This window comes from Vulpes lagopus, chromosome 3 (genome assembly GCF_018345385.1).
Source record: "Vulpes lagopus strain Blue_001 chromosome 3, ASM1834538v1, whole genome shotgun sequence".
In the NCBI taxonomy this organism is placed as follows: Eukaryota; Metazoa; Chordata; class Mammalia; order Carnivora; family Canidae; genus Vulpes; species Vulpes lagopus.
In genome coordinates, this window is record NC_054826.1 from 35,570,108 (window position 1) to 35,588,798 (window position 18,691).

Here is an 18,691-nt window from a genome sequence, read left to right on the forward strand (position 1 = left end):
AGGCTTTGGCTGCATGGGTTGCCATGGAGAAGCAATGGGTGTCAAAGGAAAGTGGCTCTTGCTCTTAACCCTGTCAGCCCTACTGCTTCTTTATTGCCATGTGGACCTATATAGGAAATGTCACCTCCCTGAGAGTCTCAATGTCCTGGTGTGTTGGAGGGAGATCGTAAGAGCTACCTCATAGGATATTCTAAAGTCATCTAAGCAGATGACGGGTACAAAGCACCTGGCACATAGTTAGTGTTCAGTAAATGCTCATTGCCTTTCGTTCCCTGAAGAACAAAGCAAACGTGTTGATATAGATTCTCAGTTCTAGGGAAAGACCCTTAGAGACCATTTAATCCAACCTCTTCATTTCGTTCCATTTAAATTGTTCTTAATTGCACATGATAAATCAAATAATACAAATGAGTTTATGATGAGAAACATCATTCGTGGCTCTGCTGCACCTCTCCCCACCTGTATCCCAGTCCCCAAGGCAACTTGTTGTAATCATTTCTATTTCTGGTTCTTCTCGTTGTTCTCACCATAATGCTGCTTAATAATAGGATAGCTTCTATTTCTTAATTGGCAACTCTAGACAATACTTATACTGCCTAGTTGGAAAGATGAGATTTTTAGTTGATTTAAATCTCTCCTCTCTCTTCCTCTTTAATATTTGATTATGTTACTTATTACTTCTGTTGCTTCCTTTGGAATCAGAGATAATATGCTTATACCGCCATTGCTTCTTTTAGTAACATTATTTAGTATCTTGACTCCTTTCTGTGCAAGATGAGGAAATTAACACACACACACACACACACACACACACACACACGCAACTTCCATTTCTAACACTTCCACCTCTTACCTCGCGTCAGCTTCACTTTTACTATTATATGGTCAAAGCCGTATTTTTGTAACCCTTGTATTTTCTTCTGCATCTGTAACCTGTCCTTAAATGTAGCTTAAAGAAAACAAAACAAAAATATATACTATATACATTGTTAAGTTTGTGCAGATGTTATTCCTTGCTAGATCAAGTGGCATGCTAGGATTTCATTTCCTTCCTTCTAATTCCAGTCCAAAACCCTCAAAGCTCCATATTTTAAAGGTAAAAAGTAGGTACTTCCAGAGGTTTTTCAAATTAATTTAAGTAATATATGTTCAATATAGAAAATTCATTAGGTAGGGCACTTGGGTGGCTCATTGGTTGAGCATCTGCCTTTGGCTCAGGTTGTGATCCTGGGGTCCTGGGATCTAATCCCATATAAGGCTCCTTTCAGGGAGCTTCTTCTCCCTCTGCTGTCTGTACCTCTCTCTATGTGTCTCTCATGAAAAAATAAATAAAATCTTTTTTTAAAAATTCAGTAAATATATACAAGTAAGAAAAAACATAAAGAGAGAGGGATAGAAAATTAAGGACACCTGAAAATCCCACCACACATTAATGCTTCATATAATTTATACAGAGTAATCAGTAAAACTGAAGAGAAAATACTTTCCTTAGTAATAAAAGGAAACATGCAGGCCTGCATAATATGGGCCCACACCCCAAGTAGGAGAGATTCTGTCCTAAGTTTTAGTTCCCTTATACGCTGCAGACATTCAGCTTTTTTTTTAAAGATTTTATTTATTCATTCATAAAAGATACAGAGAGAGGCAGGCAGAGGGAGAAGCAGGCTCCATGCAGGAAGCCCAATGTGAGACTCGATCCTGGGACTCCAAGATCATGCCCTGAGCCAAAGGCAGACACTCAACCACTGAGCCACCCAGGCGTCCCAACATTTAGCTTTTTTTGCACGTGCTTACTGAGCATTTGCTATCTATGAGACACTGTGCTAACTATTGGGAATAAAATACAGTCAGAATAAGACATTGTCCCTACCTTCATGAAGGTTAAATTCCAGTAGGGGGAGGTAGACATTAATCAAACAGTCATGGGTAGGCAAGTATAAAGTATAAAATAAATTGAGTTCAGGTGTTGAAAGGAAAAGAACTTGATTCTTTGAGGACACATGACAAAAGAATGTGCCCAGGCTCAGACCCCCCTTTCTTGAGGGGGTTAAAAAGGTCTCCTTTGAAGGAATGATGGTTGAATTAAGATCTGAAAGGAGAGTGGGAATTTACGGAGCAAAGAGAGTGTGGGCAAAAGATAGGTTAGGGAGCATTCCAGAGAGAAGGTAAAAAAAACTCTATGATGGGTGCACAGATAGGGCATTCAAATAACAAAAGCTGTTATGGCTGGAGCAGAAGGAACCAGGAGTGAATGGAGAAGAAACCCATACTCAGGGCGCTTCACAGGCCAAGGGTTCTGGGGGCACAGTGGAAGTCCAAGTGTGGATCCTTTAAGATAGATATTAGATAAGGAGGAAGTTGACCGTTAGCATGGATACCCACAATGGAGGCTTGTTTGCCTCCCTGACATAAGACTTTATGTCTCCTAAACCGGACATTTTAATTAGTTGCAATGGCCTCATCTAAGGAATGCCAAATAGATACCTTCCCCAAAAGGTGCTGTGAGGTGTGTAGCCACCTCACTATGCAAATGACCACATAGCTCAGCCTTTGGGACCTTTCAGGCAGACACTTTCCCACCTCTAATAGGAAACACACCCTTCTGTCTTTCCTCACCTTCATTAGCAAATTGCATTAAGAGGTAGAGAGCACACAGGAAGCATGCCACAAGGAAGCCTCCACTTGCCCCAAAGCACCTCTGATCCTATAGTTGCTAACTGGAGGACAGGGGGATGTATAGAGAGGGATAAATGGAACACTCTTGTCCCTCCCAAAGAAATCTGAAGGAGAAGCTCATCATGTAAAATGAGTAAAGCAATAACATTGCTCCTGTTGTAGAGGACCCAGAACATTCCTCTCCTCCATCCCCTGAGGTGGTACCCAAGGTCAATTTTATTTCATTATTAAAAGAGAAAGCTGATAGTTCATGCAACGAGCAACTTTTCTAGTAAGAAGACATTTGTAGGAGCAACTGAAATTTTTGGAAGAGAAGAAGAAAGAGGAAAATTTGGCAGTTGAAACTATTGTAACCAATCCTCTGCTGAGAATACCTACATAGTTCCTCATCGCACTTCAGAAAAATCCAGACTTCATAGCACTCCTGTGATTCCCAGCATGGTATCTCTATGGTCCAGCTTACTTTCTGCCCCAGGGCCTTTGTACTGGAATGCTCTTACCTCATATCTGCATGGCTGGCTCTCTCACTTCATTCCATCTTCTTTCAAATATCTCTCCCTCAGAAAGATTTTCCCTAACCACCCTTCCTCAAGCAGTCCATTCCCCATGCCCAGTCACTCTCTAGACTCTTACCCTATTTTCTTTTATCACTATCTGAAATTTTCTGATTTGTTTGCTTGTTTTTATCTGTCTCTATCAACCAGAACATAAATTCCATGAGGGCAAAGATCTAGTCTAACTTGTTCAACATCATATCTGCAAAGCCTAGAACAGTGCCAGGCATTCAACCAATATCTGTTGGGTGAGTGTATGTAATGATATTCTCATACTTGGAGGTTGGTTATGTGGCTAAACAAATTTATTCATCTAAGAAAATATGAGATAACAAATATGCATTCATTAATCAGTTATTGAGAAACTGTTATACTCAGTAGGGAGAAGAGGCAAAACTAGAGACAGCACCTCGTGCTTAAGGAGTTCGGAGCATTGTGGTGGTCAGTGGGAAGGAACATAGAAAGAAGCAAAAGATATGAGGACTTAATGGTCTTGGAAAGTGAAGAAGAGAGAGAAAATGAGCCCCAGATTTTAGGCTTGGGCAGATAAGGAGATGATCATGTCATTCTGGGAGCAGAGGAACCCCAGGGAGAAAGGGAAGAGGTCAGCTTTGGAAATGTTGAGGTGTGGAATATCCAAGCAGTGATATCCAGCAAGGAGTTAGATATCCAATCTGGAGCATGGGATTGGTGAAAGGAGCCATGTCCTTGATACATACAAACCCCCAATACTTACTCAAGAAAAAAATGGTAACCTGAATGGTCATGTGTCTATTAAAGAAATTTTATCAAGGACATGGGTCCTTTCGCCAACCCCAATTCTAGACTTGGAGCACTCAAGTGCCCAATTCTGCACAGTTGGATATCCAATTCTGCACAGTTGCTTCCGGAATACAGAAAAGAAGGGATTTCTTCCCAATTTGTCTTAGAAGGTCAGCATTATCCTAATGCCAAAATCAAAGGCATTTAAGAAGAAAACAGCAAATCAGTGTCCCTCGTGAATATAGAGTTAAAATAAGCAAATAAAATCCAGCAATGTATAAAAAGGATAATGCATCACAACCAAGTGAGGTTTATTCCCAGAATGCAAGGCTGGTTCATCATTGAAAAGTCAAACAATGTTAATTAGTAAATTAAAGAGTAGCCTGAATGACCAATAAGCCAAATTTTAGATTATATGATGAATCCAAGGACCTGAGTTGAGAACTATCAGTACTAGGTTATTTGATTTAGTGGTTATGAGAGAAATAGTTTAATTAAGAAAGAGGGAAATTTTCACTTCTGGCTAAAAAACTGAGAATTACACTCAGGTCAGTCCCTTCGAAGGGTTCACTTGTCTTTCCTCTGCTAGCCTCATTTCAAGGACTGACCTAGAATATAAAAGGAGTTTTGGGGTTCCCCTCTTGAGCAGCCAGCCTTCCAGATTTCTAGGATGGCATATTCCACCCATGCCTGGGTGAGGAAAGCCAAGAGCACTCACAATCCTGATTTTCTCACATGCTTAGGATCCAGGAGTGCCAGAGTTGAATGAAGCCTGGATCTTACCTAATCCAAATCCCTGCAGTTTAAAGAAGAGAAACCATGAGCCATGGAGGGTGGCTTCTCTAGGTCCCCTTACCCTGTCTTCTGTTCTGAAATCCAGTGTTCATAAACTGATCCCGGGACAGCAAGCCCATTAAACCATCTCTTACATGTCTGTCCTCCCCAGACTTTCCCCTCTTTTTTAAGCTGTCTTAAAGCTCACTTCTATGCATAACAAGTCACCATCAAAACATATCTGTCCTGGGTTCTAGTTTCTCTCTTCTCACTAGCTGGTGTCTGGTGTGGAGAAAACCAAACAGACACAGGCTTTTCACAGAATCATCTGCATCAGTGGATTGGCAGATTGACCCACCACCTGCTTTGAGCCTACAAGCCTCACAACCAACCAGACAAAGAGTCTGGGGCCCATCATTTCCTCTGTCACTCATTTGAAATCCTCAACAAATTCCTTATAAGATTATAATGAAAATGTATTGCACACTCATGACGTGCCAGGGACTATGCTATACGGTTACTCATTTTCTCACTCAATCCTTACAAAAACTCCTTAAATAAGTACTGTTCTGGCCCTCATTTTGCAGGTAAATAAATAGGCTCAAAGAGATTAGGCAACTTTCCTAAGGTGCCATAGCTAATAAGAGGAAGAGCCAAAATTTGAACCCTGGCTGACTGCGGTGCTCACGCTCAAGGTTTTAGAAGTGAAAATTCTTTGTGGTTTAAAATGTGATTTGTTTTCCCTTTCTTTCTTCTATCTCTGTTTGCAGTCTCAGGAGGAAGTCTGTGATTTGCTTCATGCTGCACCCTTCCAGAATATCTTACCTAGAGTCTACATCAAAGGTAAGAAACCACTAACAACAGCTACATAGCCAACTTGCATTTGAACTTCATGCTTGCTTAATCCCAATAAACTCAGACCTGCAGTCAGAAAGGCAAAAGGTTAAATAAAGCTTTGGGCAGCTATTCAGTATTCACAGAATTGCAGAATTGGAAGTGATACTCCAAGCCTTGTTTCTTGGTGCTTCTAGATCATCCCTAGTGCATTCCTGCCTAGCCTTGGTTTAACTCTTTTGAATGATGAGGAACTCACCACCCCACAAGGTATATATAATCTATCACTGGACAGAGAAAACAGAATGTTTTTCCTTATAATGAGTTCTGATCACACTTGAGAATGAAGGAGAACAGTTCTACACAGTCCATGCATGTTTTGGACACAGATCCATCACCGGTCCTCTCAGAGTTTTTCCTTCCTCAGTTCCCCCAGGGCACCCTGAATCTCATTTTCTGCTCTGCTGCTCCTTTTGCAGAAGGGGAGCGTCTGGAGGTCCGCATGAAACGCCTGGAAGCCAAGTATGCCCCGCTTCACCTGGTCCCACTGATAGAGCGGTTGGGGACCCCTCAGGTATGATCCTTCCATCACAGACTCTGAGAACCAAAAGGAACTTTCGAGGGAAAGCATTCGGCCCAACCCCCTCATTTTACAGGCAGGGAAACTGAGGCCCAGAGAGACAGTGGGGAAGAATGTCTACAAAGCCTGTTAGTGGCAGGGTCACGTCTGGAATGAGATTTGCTGTTTCTCAGGCCTGAGTTCTTTCTTCTCACCTGTATCAACTATTATTCCAAGAAACAAGGAAGTCAGACAAGTATCTAATATGCTCCTGTTAGGTATTGGGAATTCTACTAAGTCCTCTCTGAGAATTAAAACCCCACACACCCCAAATACCAGCAGTTCACTTCTGGATATCTTTGCTAGAAAAACATTTATGGGAACACAGATGTTTACTATAGCATTGTTTGTTAAAATAAAAAAAAAAAAAAAACAGAAACAACCAGTAGAGGTTGTTATTTGACTAAATAGCAGGTTTTAAAGTTATCTGAATGCTGACTACTGGCTACATAATAATGAAGAGGAAAGATGAGATCTAGGTGTGACAGTGTGGACAGATCATAAGTGCGTGGTCAGGGGAAGAAAGCACACAACAAAAACCTTTCAGTGAAACTTTTCCTAAAACATGACATACTCATGGTCCGTAATGGCGACACTCTCTGAAGAGAGATGAAAGAGACAGAGATAGAATGATGACCTCAGGAGACCTCAGCTTTATCTGTAATGTTCTAATATTTTCAAAAACAAATAAGCTCATAAGTTAATTCTGTAATTAAAATGAAGTTTTACAGAGGTGCCTGGCTGTCTGAGTCATTCGAGTGTGTGACTCTTGATCTCAAGGTCATGAGTTCGAGCCACACATTGGGTGTATATTACATAAAAATAAAATCTTTGAAAATAAAATTAACTTTTCCAAACCAGTACCAGTTGCTGTGAACATGGAGATGAGTGGAGCAGGACTCCTGCCTCAGAGAACTCAGAGACTGTGGCAGGAGTCAGGAAAGAAGAGAAGAGAGGAGGGAGGCAACAAAAGCATGTGCTGGCTCCTTTCAAACTGATTTGAGTAACTGGCACATTGGAGAGAGGCTGGGGGAGGAATTCTGAAGGAGGAGAACTGGGGCATCCTGGTGAGACAAGCTGGGGTGGTCTGTTTTATTCACCTTTGCCAACTTTTTAAAAGGTTTAGGATTCAGATCTTCACTTGGACTTGCATTCCAGGGATCCTCTCTGTTCTTATCACAAAAGCTGAGGAGTCTGAAGGACTCACACCCTCAGCAGGGGGCAGAAGGCAGCCTCTTCTCTCAAAAATCAGGGCAAGTATCTGGAGCACATCGCAGGACCCAATCTGCTCAGGTGTCACGCTGATGAGCAACCCTCGCCAGACCACCTGCGTGCCACCCACCTCCTACTGGAAATGGTGACTAAATGTTCAGTGGCATTTGGGTTCTTTGAGTCACCACAGGGAGAATTCAGATCCTGCGGAGTACACACATTTTCTTTTTTGGCCTTGAGAGGCTGAACAGAGGAGTCCTCTAAAGATTTCCTTTTAGGGAGAAATCCCCCAAGCCAGCAAGCGACATATAAATGTGTCTGCTCTGTTATTGGTGTCATCCTACAAGAATCTGGCCTCTCGCACCCAGGGTTTGGCATGTGTTTCCACTTAGAAGACTGTGAATTCCTTCCCTGTTCTGGTGAACACCATTTCCTTGGGACTGATAGAAATCTCCATTTGTCAAATGCCGAATCTTTAACAAACAAAAGCCTAGACATTCTGCTGGAGAGGAAGTGCCAGTTTTCTAAGGCCCTCAAAGGAATAGCCCAAAATTTAGCCGTCCCAGAGATCAAAGAAAAGCTAATGAAATATTACCTTCCAAGCTAGCTGGGATTCAGGAGACTCACATAATAGCTAAGTCTGTGATGAGGAGATTTTGACAAATAAATGTTTAAAGTCAGGAGGTTTTAATGGTGTTGCACTGTTTGCATTTATTTCTGGGACATGCTAAGGTGCTATCGTGGAAAGCAGTGAGCCTCATCCCAGCTTCCCACTTGAACCAATGCATAATCTGGTGTTAGACAATGTCTCAGCCTTTGTCTCCCCACCTTTGAAATGGGCTAACACCTGCTTTGCGGCCTTCATTAAGCTGCCTTTTATGAGGGATGCCTGGGTGGCTCAGCAGCTGAGCACCTGCCTTCAACCCAGGGTGTGATCCTGGAGACCCCAGATCCGGCTCCCCACAGGTAGCCTACTTCTTCCTCTGCCTCTGCAGAGATAGAGAGAGAGAGAGAGTGGCAGAGACTCTCTCTCTCTGTGTGTCTCTCATGAATAAATAAATGGAATCTTAAAAAAATTTAAAAAAAGAAGCTGCCTTTCATGAATGTTATGATAAACAAGGACAAGTAAAAGACTTTTAAAAAACACAAAGTATTACATAAAGGATTATCAAGGTATCATTCTCCTCCAAACGGTACTAAATGTAATCAGAGTATTCTGTGCAGAAATTTATTTCCACATTTATTTTCACAATGTTTTTTCTATTCCCTTGTTAACTCAGAGAAGAATGGCAGAAGAAGAAAAATCCCCCCCGCTGAGTAGAATAGAAAAGAAATGGATGAGATTTATGTGAAACACACACAATATATATATGTACATAACACCAAGTCTCAAAGTGGTGGCCTTTGCTGCAAATAGTCATTAATACGCTTTTTCAAAGCAAGCCAAAAAGGATAGACACACCCATAAGAAAAAGGACATGGAAGAAAACTGACACCCTAAAAAGTATAAATGCCAACAGCGAAAGTGTACAAGGAGCAGACTTGAGCAGCTTTCTTTTGGACTAGTTGGCTACTATGTTGCAAAAGCCTTTTAAAATATGTGCCCACTTCCACTGTGGAGTCCTACTCCTGGGATTTTATCCTAAGAAAATAATCAGAGACAAGTGTTATGTATAAGGATGGTTGCTTAAGAATTGTCTCTAATAATGAAACTTATATACACTTTAAAATAACCAGTAAGAGTAGAAGACTCAATAAATGGTGATCGATCAGTGGCCATTTTAGTAACCATTAAAAAATTATGTTACTGAAAATATTGAAGGAAATGGTTTTGTAACCTGCTGCTATCTAAAGAGAAAAAAAAGCAAGATAGACCATATGATCCAAATTCTATTAAATATAGACACACACACACACACACACACATTAACACAAATCACAGATCTGTATTTTAAGATAACCTGATTCCTAGGTAATGGGGTTTATGGGAGATTTTTATTTTCTTATGACTTCTTTGAAAGTGGTTTTCCATATTTACCCAAGTGACTGTGTGTTACTTTTACAGTTCTCAGGAGAAACTGAAGGGTGAATGATTTTCTGAGGAAAGGGCAAAGCCCCTAAATGTTTTCCATCAGGGGCCCTTTTGGTTGGTCACCAGAGTTCAAAGTCTGTCTGTAGATTTATAAATCTAGCAAAACCCCATTGCTAATTTTTAGTTCCCACCATGGTTGTCAGGCCCTGGGGATTGATTCAGACTAACTAGATGCACAGGAGATTAATTAGTAAACCAGAAGTCTCTGTGTTAATTTATGAAGAATATTCATGACTTGAGAGCAAATATGGGTCCTTTATTTATCTACTGACCATCTTCTCTGTACCAGGCACTCTCTGAGTGGAGAGCCCTTTCAGGGTCCAAATACCAGCGTAAAGTGTTGCCTAATGTAAGAACAGAATCAAGTACTAGGTACAGGATTTTTTTTTTAAGACCTATTTCTAGCCAACTGTGGCAACTCGAGTGGTCTCATCTCTGCTCAGGAGCTTTCTCTGCCTACGGAATCAAGATGAGTCACCGTGAATCCAGGGTTCCCTCTCCTTCATGCTTGAAACACATGTTGTCTTCCCTAATTCACATTTTTTGTCCTAGACTTCTTTCAGTTTATGGTTGTCATGACAACTAAGCTCATGGCCCATTTTTCTAACACACCCCAGGGTTATGTTTCCTGATTTATTTCCCCCTGTGGATTAATTTAGAGGTTGTACTCCTTGTAGGGGTTCCAGAGTGGGACCTTACAGGGAGAAGTCAGGTAGGCTTCCTCCAGGTACTCTATAAAATGAGCTGTCTGGAGAGACTTCCCTCTGGAGAGCAGACCCCATGAGTGCCCTATGGGCCTCTCCGTCTCAGAGGCCAGCCTCCTCTAGCCATGTCCCTAGCTTTCGAGACCTTACTTTGACCTAAAATTTTAAAATCTATCTACTATTTGCAAATGGTTTTGAGACTTCCACCCCCAGACATTTTTACTCATAATGCAGACAGTAATGTGTTTTGATGTGCTTGTCTAGTGAGCTGATTATTAGTTATGCAATAACCAGGACCCAGATGTGAAGCCAGTTTAAATTATTAATAGAGATAGTTTACAGTGGTCAGAGGACTTCTAATGGGAGGAAATGATCCTGTAAAATCAGTGGCAAAATTTAAAAGACTAACATATGCTTATTGTAGAACATTCAACTGTACAGGAATATTTAAAGTAAAAAGTGAAAATCTTGCCTGCTTCTCCAAGCCCATCTGTTCCACAGTTGACATTTCCTTCTAAACTAGTTTATACACACACACACACACACACACACACACACACACACACACCACATATAGTTTTGTTTGTTTGCCTGTGGATGACATGTTGTTGATGGGGTTTTTGTTTTTTGTTTTTTGTTTTATTTTGTTTTCTTTGCAGGAATACTTTTATTTATGCTGAGCAACTGGTTTATTTTTCCCTTTTGGACATTAAGTTAATCGACTGTGTCCTCCTTCTTGGGTGGTTGGGCAGTGCCAAGTTTTTGATGTATGGCAAGTCTTTTGGGTATGATCCCATTCCTGGTTGTTGTTGATGTTTTTAATAGGATTATAGCATACATCCTTTTCTGAAACTTGCTTTATATTCACTTAACAATTTAACTCATAGATCTAGACTGTCAGGATGTAAATCCCAGCTTTTACCACTCGTTGGCTGCCACTCTGAACCTCAGTTTCTTTATCAGTAAAATGGGGATGCCAATGGCATGTATTTCCTGGGGTTGGTATGAGGAATAAATAGCTCAGAGCAGGGCCTGATGTATTATACACACTCTCAGTAAGTGTGAACGACTCAATCTTTTCAGTGGATACATAGCATTTCATTATGTGGTAGACTGGGATTTTTTTTAGTTTGACTCTTCCTCCCTGATGGCTCCTAGATTTTACTTACCACAAGTAAGTCTTATCACAAGACTCCCTGCTACTGCACTAGGACCTACAAAGTTAGTGCCCAGCTCTGGGTGAGATGTCCAGGTACAGCCAGCCCTAGGGTATGGGAATCTCTGGTGAGAGGTGGAAGATGGGGTCTGGGGTGAGGATAGAAGATTTATGTACTTCTCTGTTCCCAGCAAATCGCCATCGCTCGGGAGGGTGACCTGCTGACCAAAGAGCGGTTGTGCTGTGGCCTATCCATGTTTGAGGTCATCCTGACACGCATTCGGAGCTACCTGCAGGACCCCATCTGGCGGGGCCCACCGCCCACCAATGGAGTCATGCACGTCGATGAGTGTGTGGAGTTCCACCGGCTCTGGAGCGCCATGCAGTTCGTCTACTGCATTCCGGTGGGGACCAACGAGTTCACGGCTGAGTGAGTACCCTCGAATGGCGAGTCACCACCCAGCTTCCATGTCTCCCCCAACCAAGAGTCACCAAGCTACCAGAGCTCAACCAGAAAAGTGATCAGGGACAGATTGTCTGACAACTATTTATTGAATACATACTGTGTGCCAGGTGCCAGACAGATACCAGTGCTGAGCAAAAGTAGATGGTTCCTGGCCTCATACAGCAAAGGCAGGAAGGGCAACAGGTGCCTGAGAAGAGAGCTGAGTGGGTTATTGGAATGTAAGTGACATAGTAGAACTGAGCCTTGAACATTGTCTGGGATTCAGCTCTTAGAGAGGAGGTGAGGACATTCCAGGAAAAGCAACAAGTGCCTCCTCAGGAGAGCGTCATGCCCTAACTGCTCATACTAGTCTGGCTCGTGAGGCCTCTACTCTTGAAAACCAAGAAACCTTCTAAAGGAACCCAATCTTGTCATCAGAAAAGACAGAAGCAGATTGCAGTTCTTCCTTCCCTCACCCAGCTACCCATCAAGAGTAGTGCAATAAAGAAGGCAGACAAGGTCTCTGCTCCAGGAGCCAAGAGCCCCTGAGAATGAGCGAGTAAGGCCAGAGAAGGCTTCCCTGAGGAAGTGCTGTTGGGACTGGGCTGGGCTGGGCTGGGCTGGACAAACTGTTTCCAGAACAGCTGCTGGGCCTGCGCTTCTAGCCAAAGTGATGGGGAAGCAGGGAAGCCTGCCTAGGGGGCTGCAGCTGCTGCTCGAGGATAAGAAAAACAGCAGAGAGATGACCCCGCAGCCTCTGGACCTGCCCAGGATGCTGTCGAGGTCTTGCGGCACGCAGGCTAAGCTTCCCAGACCCAGAGGACTCGCAGCCCCCACGGCCCAGCAGCAGTTGCTCACCCGCACAGCACGCCCATCCCTGCCCACTCAACCTCCACAGGCCGCTTGGTCTGCAGGTTTAAAAGGGTCCTTCACTTCACAAGCATTCCTCTGGCTCCCTTATAGAGGCGAGACAGATTCTCATCCAAATTCGAATCAGCCACAGAAATCTCAAGGACTGGTTGAATTTTTTCCCTCCAAGTGTATACAGCATCAGTGGCCGACAGGCTGGCACCTCTCTGTGGTTAGAGAGACTTGTAATATATCCATAGTCCCTGGATCAAAGCAAATGTATGCTCACGTCTTACCTTGCACCCACTTTACAGATTGAGAGGATTGACCCAAGGACTGGCTGGCTCACTATCTATACTCCTGGCCCAAGATGAGGATCTTCCCCCACCCTCCCCTGCCCTTCATTCCAACTGCTTTCTCTCCTCACTCCCAGGCAATGTTTTGGTGACGGTTTGAACTGGGCTGGCTGTTCCATCATTGTCCTGCTGGGACAACAGCGTCGCTTTGACCTGTTTGACTTCTGTTACCACCTGCTAAAAGTACAGAGGCAAGATGGGAAGGATGAGGTCATTAAGAATGTGGTAAGCAGCTAAGGGCTGGGGCCTGGGGAGTGGGGCCAGGCCTGACAAGCAGGCTTTCATCTGCGAAGGAGGGCGAACTGCTTATGGAGGCCAAGTCCCCACACCACAGGTAGGTACAAAGATGCTCAGCAGTCGGGGACCTTCTCATAGGAAGCCATGAGTCACTTGCTCATAACCTGCTGGGATAAATCAGGTCACCCTGCAGGGCCGGGCCAGGCTCCAGACCTGAATTACCCCTACCTTGTGCCAGCCAGACTGCTGATGCTGGCACTGCAGCCACACAGACTGTCACTGAACAAGGAAGTTGTGCCGGTACAGGGATGGGAGAAGCGTCATCATAGGGTAAGCGGGGCTGCTGTAGGGGCAATTGAAAAGGGCTGTCTAAACTGAGCTGAGGCAACGGGTGGTCAGAGAAGGCCTCCCATGGAGACAATGTTTGGACTGAGTCCAGAATGACCAGCAGCCAATAAACCAGGCAAAATATGGGGTGCAGGGTGGGGAGGATATTCCAGACAAGAGGGATCAGCTTGCTGTAGCATAGGCCCAGAGACATGAAGATGTATGGCTGGAACAAAAAGTTGGGTCCCTAGGACCAGCCGAAAGGAGGAGGAAGCAGAAGCCTCCTCATAAAGGGGTTCTTTGGCCATTATGGTAAACTATATCTAAGCATTTGAACCAACGTTAAGTGTACAGCGTGGTGGCATTAGGTTCACTCACACGGTCATGCAGCCATCACCACTATTCACCTCCAAAACTTTCTCAGCTTCCCAAACTGTGAAACACTACACCCACCAAACACGAACCCCCAGTCTCCCCTCCCCAACCTCTGGTAACCACCTAACCCTAACCTCCACCTTCCATGTCTAGGATTTGACGACTCGAGGTCCCTCATCTAGAGGAGTCATACAGTATTTACCCTTTCATGACTGGCTTATTTCACTTAGCATCATGTGTTCAAGGTCCACTATGCTGTAGCTTGTATCAGAGTTTTCTTCCTTTTGAAGGCTGAATAATGTTCCATTGTATGTATACACCACATTTTGTTTATCCACTCATCCATCAATGAACACCTGAGTTGCTTCCCCTTTTTGGCTATTGTGAATATGCTCCTGAGATCATGAGTGTACAGATATTTGTTCAAGCCCCTGCTCTCAGTACTTTTGGGTATCTCCCTACAAGTGGAATTGCTGGATTACACGCCAATTCTATTTTTAATGTTTGGGGAACTGCCATACTGTTTTCAGTAGTGGCTGCACCATTTTACATTCCCACCAGCAATGCATAAGAGTTCCAGTGTTTCCACCTCCCTCCTAGCATTTGGTGTTCTCTGGAGTTTTTGATAATAGCCATCATAATGGATATGAAGTCATAGCTCATTCTGATTTCAATTCCCATTTCACTAATGATTTAGTGATGTTGAACGTCTTTTCACATGCTTATTGGCTGTTTGTTTTCTTTGGAGAAATGTCCATTCAAGTCCTTTGTTTGCTTTTTAATTGGATTGTTTTGTTGTTATTGTTGAGTTCTAGAATTCTTTATATATTCTGGATATTAATCACTTATTTAATATTTGAGTTGCAGATATTTTCACCCATTCTGTGGGATTGTCCTTTCACTCTGTTAATAGTGTCCTTTGATGCAGATGAGTCTTCAATTTTGATGTGGTTTGTGTTTTCTTTTATTACTTATGTGTCACGTCTAAGAAATCATTGCCAAATTCAATGTCATGAAGATTTTTCTCTGTTTTCTTCTAAGAGTTTTATAGTTTTAGATCCTATGTTTAGGTCTTTAAACCACCTTGAAGTTTGTTTTTTTATATTGTATATTATATAAAGTAAGGATCCAGCTTCATTCTTTTGCATGTGGATACCCAGTTTTCCCAGCACCGTTTATTAAGAACACCGTCCTTTCTCCGTTGAACGGTTTTGGCACCCTTGTTCACCCTTGTTAAACATCATTTGCCCATATATGGAAGAGTTTATTTCTGTGCTGTCTATTCCATTGATCATAAATGTTTGGACTGAGTCCAGAATGACCAGCAGCCAATAAACCAGGCAAAATATGGGGTGCAGGGTGGGGAGGATATTCCAGACAAGAGGGATCAGCTTGCTGTAGCTGTCTTCATGCCAGTGCCATATTATTTTGATTATTGTAGCCTTGTAGTAAATTTTGAAACTGACAAAAGGTTTTATAGCCAAGTTAACATTTGATTGCTAAGCTCTGGAAACCCACAGAAGGTCTGTAAGCAAGAGCGTATCCTCATCACTGAAGCATCAGGACCCTGGACCCCAACCTCACTGAATTCTCTTGCTCTTGCTTTTTATTTCTCTGTCCCCTCCTCCTGCCCCTAACCTGCACATCCCTGTCTATCTGCAGCCCCTGAAGAAGATGGCCGACAGAATTAGGAAGTACCAGATCTTGAACAATGAGGTTTTTGCCATCCTGAACAAGTACATGAAATCCGTGGAGACGGACAGCTCCACCGTAGAGCATGTGCGTTGCTTCCAGCCACCCATCCACCAGTCCCTGGCCACCACCTGCTAGGTGGAAGGTCCTGCAGATCCTTCACCTGGAGGAGAAGAAGCAGCAGGAGAGAGGAAGCCATGGCCAGCCTGCAGCAGGGTCTGACTGGACAGCACATGGGATAAGCCTGGAAGCAAACAAGAACCTCCCCAAACACATCTACACCTCCCAAGGGCTGGGCCTGTGCATGCTCTCCCATGACATCTCCATGGTGGTTTTTCCATAGCGTAAATGAAAAAAAAATGAAAAGAAACAGGGCAGTATGTGCTTTTTCTTTTCTTTTTTCCCTCAGCTGTGTTAAGAGCCCTAGTTTCACCCCTTCTTCATCTCACAGCCCTGCCCCCCCATCCATGGTTGCTTCTCAAGACCTCCTCCCAGATGATAACCTCCTACTTGGTGCCCACATGTGACCTCAGGAGGGAAGTCTTAGTGCTGAAGACAAGAGCATGGCTATACCTCAAGATATCAGTCTGACCTGACAGGCGTGTCCCCACTTCTTGGCTTCTTCCCCTCCTCTGGCCCCTTACAACCAACAGTACTCGTGGACCAGACGCTAAGAGCCACGGAAGACAAAAGACAAGGTTCCTGGTACTGGCACCGTGATAGATGGTATTGGCTCTGGGCCTTCCATGAACTCCCCAAACCACACTCCCCTCTCAGGGTGCTCCAAGGGAGAACTCAGAAATGCATTCACGGCTGTATCTCACTGAGTGGAATTAGGGTAGGAAGATGGTCAGGCCTGCTGTACAGAAGCAGTATTTATTGACATAGCCAGGAATTCCCTAACCCCGAACAAAAAGCTCTTAGACCATCTCAGCTTGATGAGGAAGTGGTTCCTTTATTCATCAAGCAAATACCGTGAGTAGCTGGACACTGGGAATGCAGCACCAAATGGTTCAGCTGTACTGCCCTCAGCACTAGCCGGTGACCAAATTAGGGACCACTTCTCTGCACAGACTCTCATCAAGGCAAACTCCCACGAGAAAGAAATTATTAAGAGGTTATTTCAACAGAAGCCCAAAGCATATTGGGGTCAGGGAGGTAAGGAATATAAGTAACACTTGTCAATGAGTGTTTAATACCAGGATACACTCCCAGAAAAGGAATCCTGTGTTGGTGAATCGGGACTTTCATCGTCCTAGAAGCTGAAAGATCCTTGGGATGTTTTATCTCTTTGCTCTCAACGTCCTTAGTGTTCCTTAACTTAGATTTTGAGGCATGTGGCATTGCTCACAGGGGCATACCTACTTCGATTTCTCTGAACCAAAAGTCTTTGCAGAATGTCTCATTACAGAGCATCTCTTCTTCAAAGGGAGCCTGTGACCCTGAGCTTGTAAGAAAATATAAAGTGAGACATTTAATATCTCTCCCCCAACCCAGGTAGGCAAAGAAAGGAGAGAAAAATAGAACGGCACTGATCCCCTCCCTCAGGGCAGATAAATGGAAATGATAACCATTAGTCAGATGGCCCATTTTAACCCCATGGAAAGAGCAAAAACAGTCCATAGCAAGAGGGTTGTGTGATACACTCTGCTTACCGGGGAGGAGACAGGTGGGGCTCACCAAGTGTGCTCCAAGAGCCTACATCAGGATGTCCTGAGACGAGCACATTGGATTTCTGGGCCTGACCCCAAACCAATTAAGTTTGCATCTCTGAGAGTAGCAGGGAGATCTGAACTTCCCACAAGCGTTCTCAGTTGTTGTGTTGCACATGGAAATCTGAGGACCACTGCCATAGAGGGTCTCTTCACTCCCCACCTTGGACTTTGAATTCCCTCTGAGCCATGAAAGAAGATATTTGTAGGGTAGGAAAACTACCGTCCAGGGTGGAAACTGGCAGCCTCCTGTCTGGACTTGCCACTTATCTTATTCTGATTTTTTTTTTCCTCTTGATGAGCATAGATGTGTCCCAAAGGCGAAAGGGAGAGGCTATGCCACGTGGTCAAACATGCCTTCCAAAACCACATTAAAGTCTCTAAGCACCAGTGTTCTGAATCTTCACTCCTGTCTGGGGACAGTGGGTATTTCAGATAGGCGACCAACTATTAAATCCTAGAGATTATTCCAAATCCTTGACCATTGCTTTTGTGGAGATTTGGATCATCCGTTTGATGGGATTGCTTTTTCAACAGCCAGCCCCTAGGTCCTGCATTCGTAAACCTGAGTCTAACCCCCTCGGTAGAATCCTATTATCTTCAGGAGATTGGACCCTGGTAAACTGAGGTCTTCACTTTAAGGAGAGACATTTCATTTCCCTCACTCGCTGGCAGCATTTATTTATGAATACCAAACAGGTTTAATATTCTTTCCTCTCTGATATTCCTGCCACCTTTTGATTTGATTTTTTGTGTGTGTCTAAGAACCAGGAAAAAAAATCTTAGGTTTTAAAAAGTTTTAAAAAAAATTGTTTCAGAAACTGTCAAATGTACCATATTTGTATTAAGAGTTGTTGGGGATTTTTGTACAATGAATTTACATTTATTTATGGTGACTTCTATTTACGCTTGTGATCAAATAATGATGTTAAATTCTTAAACCATATTTGCTATGCAGCTGAAGATGATATTTTGCTTTGTATTTTGGGGTATCTGTGTTGAGTTGATAAACATTTCCATCTCCATTAAAACTGCTTCCAAACCAGCATCTTGGCCCTGATTCCTGGTCTTATTCCAGGGCTCATGGATCTGTGGAAGGTCACATGAACACTTGTGACTAAGGAAACATCCCAAAAGAGAATGGAAGGAGATAGGGAATAGGAAGCAGGTCAGTGCATCCTAAACTAATGGCTTGTTTTGCTTTCTCCTGGGGGCATGACCTTTATCAACTGACTTACACTGGACAAGATACAGGCTGGTAGTTCCTGCTCTTCAGGATTTCATAGTCTCACTGAATAATCCCTTGTTTCAGAGG

The 18,691-nt window shown here is 43.3% G+C and overlaps 1 protein-coding gene across 4 annotated transcripts in view; it reads left to right on the forward strand.

The window, feature by feature from the left end:
* CYFIP2 (cytoplasmic FMR1 interacting protein 2) overlaps window positions 1-18,424 on the forward strand; it is a 124,560-nt gene extending 106,136 nt beyond the window's left edge. For all 4 annotated transcript variants that reach the window (XM_041749174.1, XM_041749177.1, XM_041749176.1 and 1 more), the window contains 5 exons: window positions 5,537-5,609; window positions 6,080-6,174; window positions 11,575-11,813; window positions 13,111-13,258; window positions 15,635-18,424. In XM_041749174.1, the coding sequence (XP_041605108.1) occupies window positions 5,537-5,609; window positions 6,080-6,174; window positions 11,575-11,813; window positions 13,111-13,258; window positions 15,635-15,802 (723 nt within the window). In that variant the 3' untranslated portion in view covers window positions 15,803-18,424. The remainder of the gene's footprint in view (window positions 1-5,536; window positions 5,610-6,079; window positions 6,175-11,574; window positions 11,814-13,110; window positions 13,259-15,634) is intronic.
* Window positions 18,425-18,691: the final 267 nt, after the last annotated feature.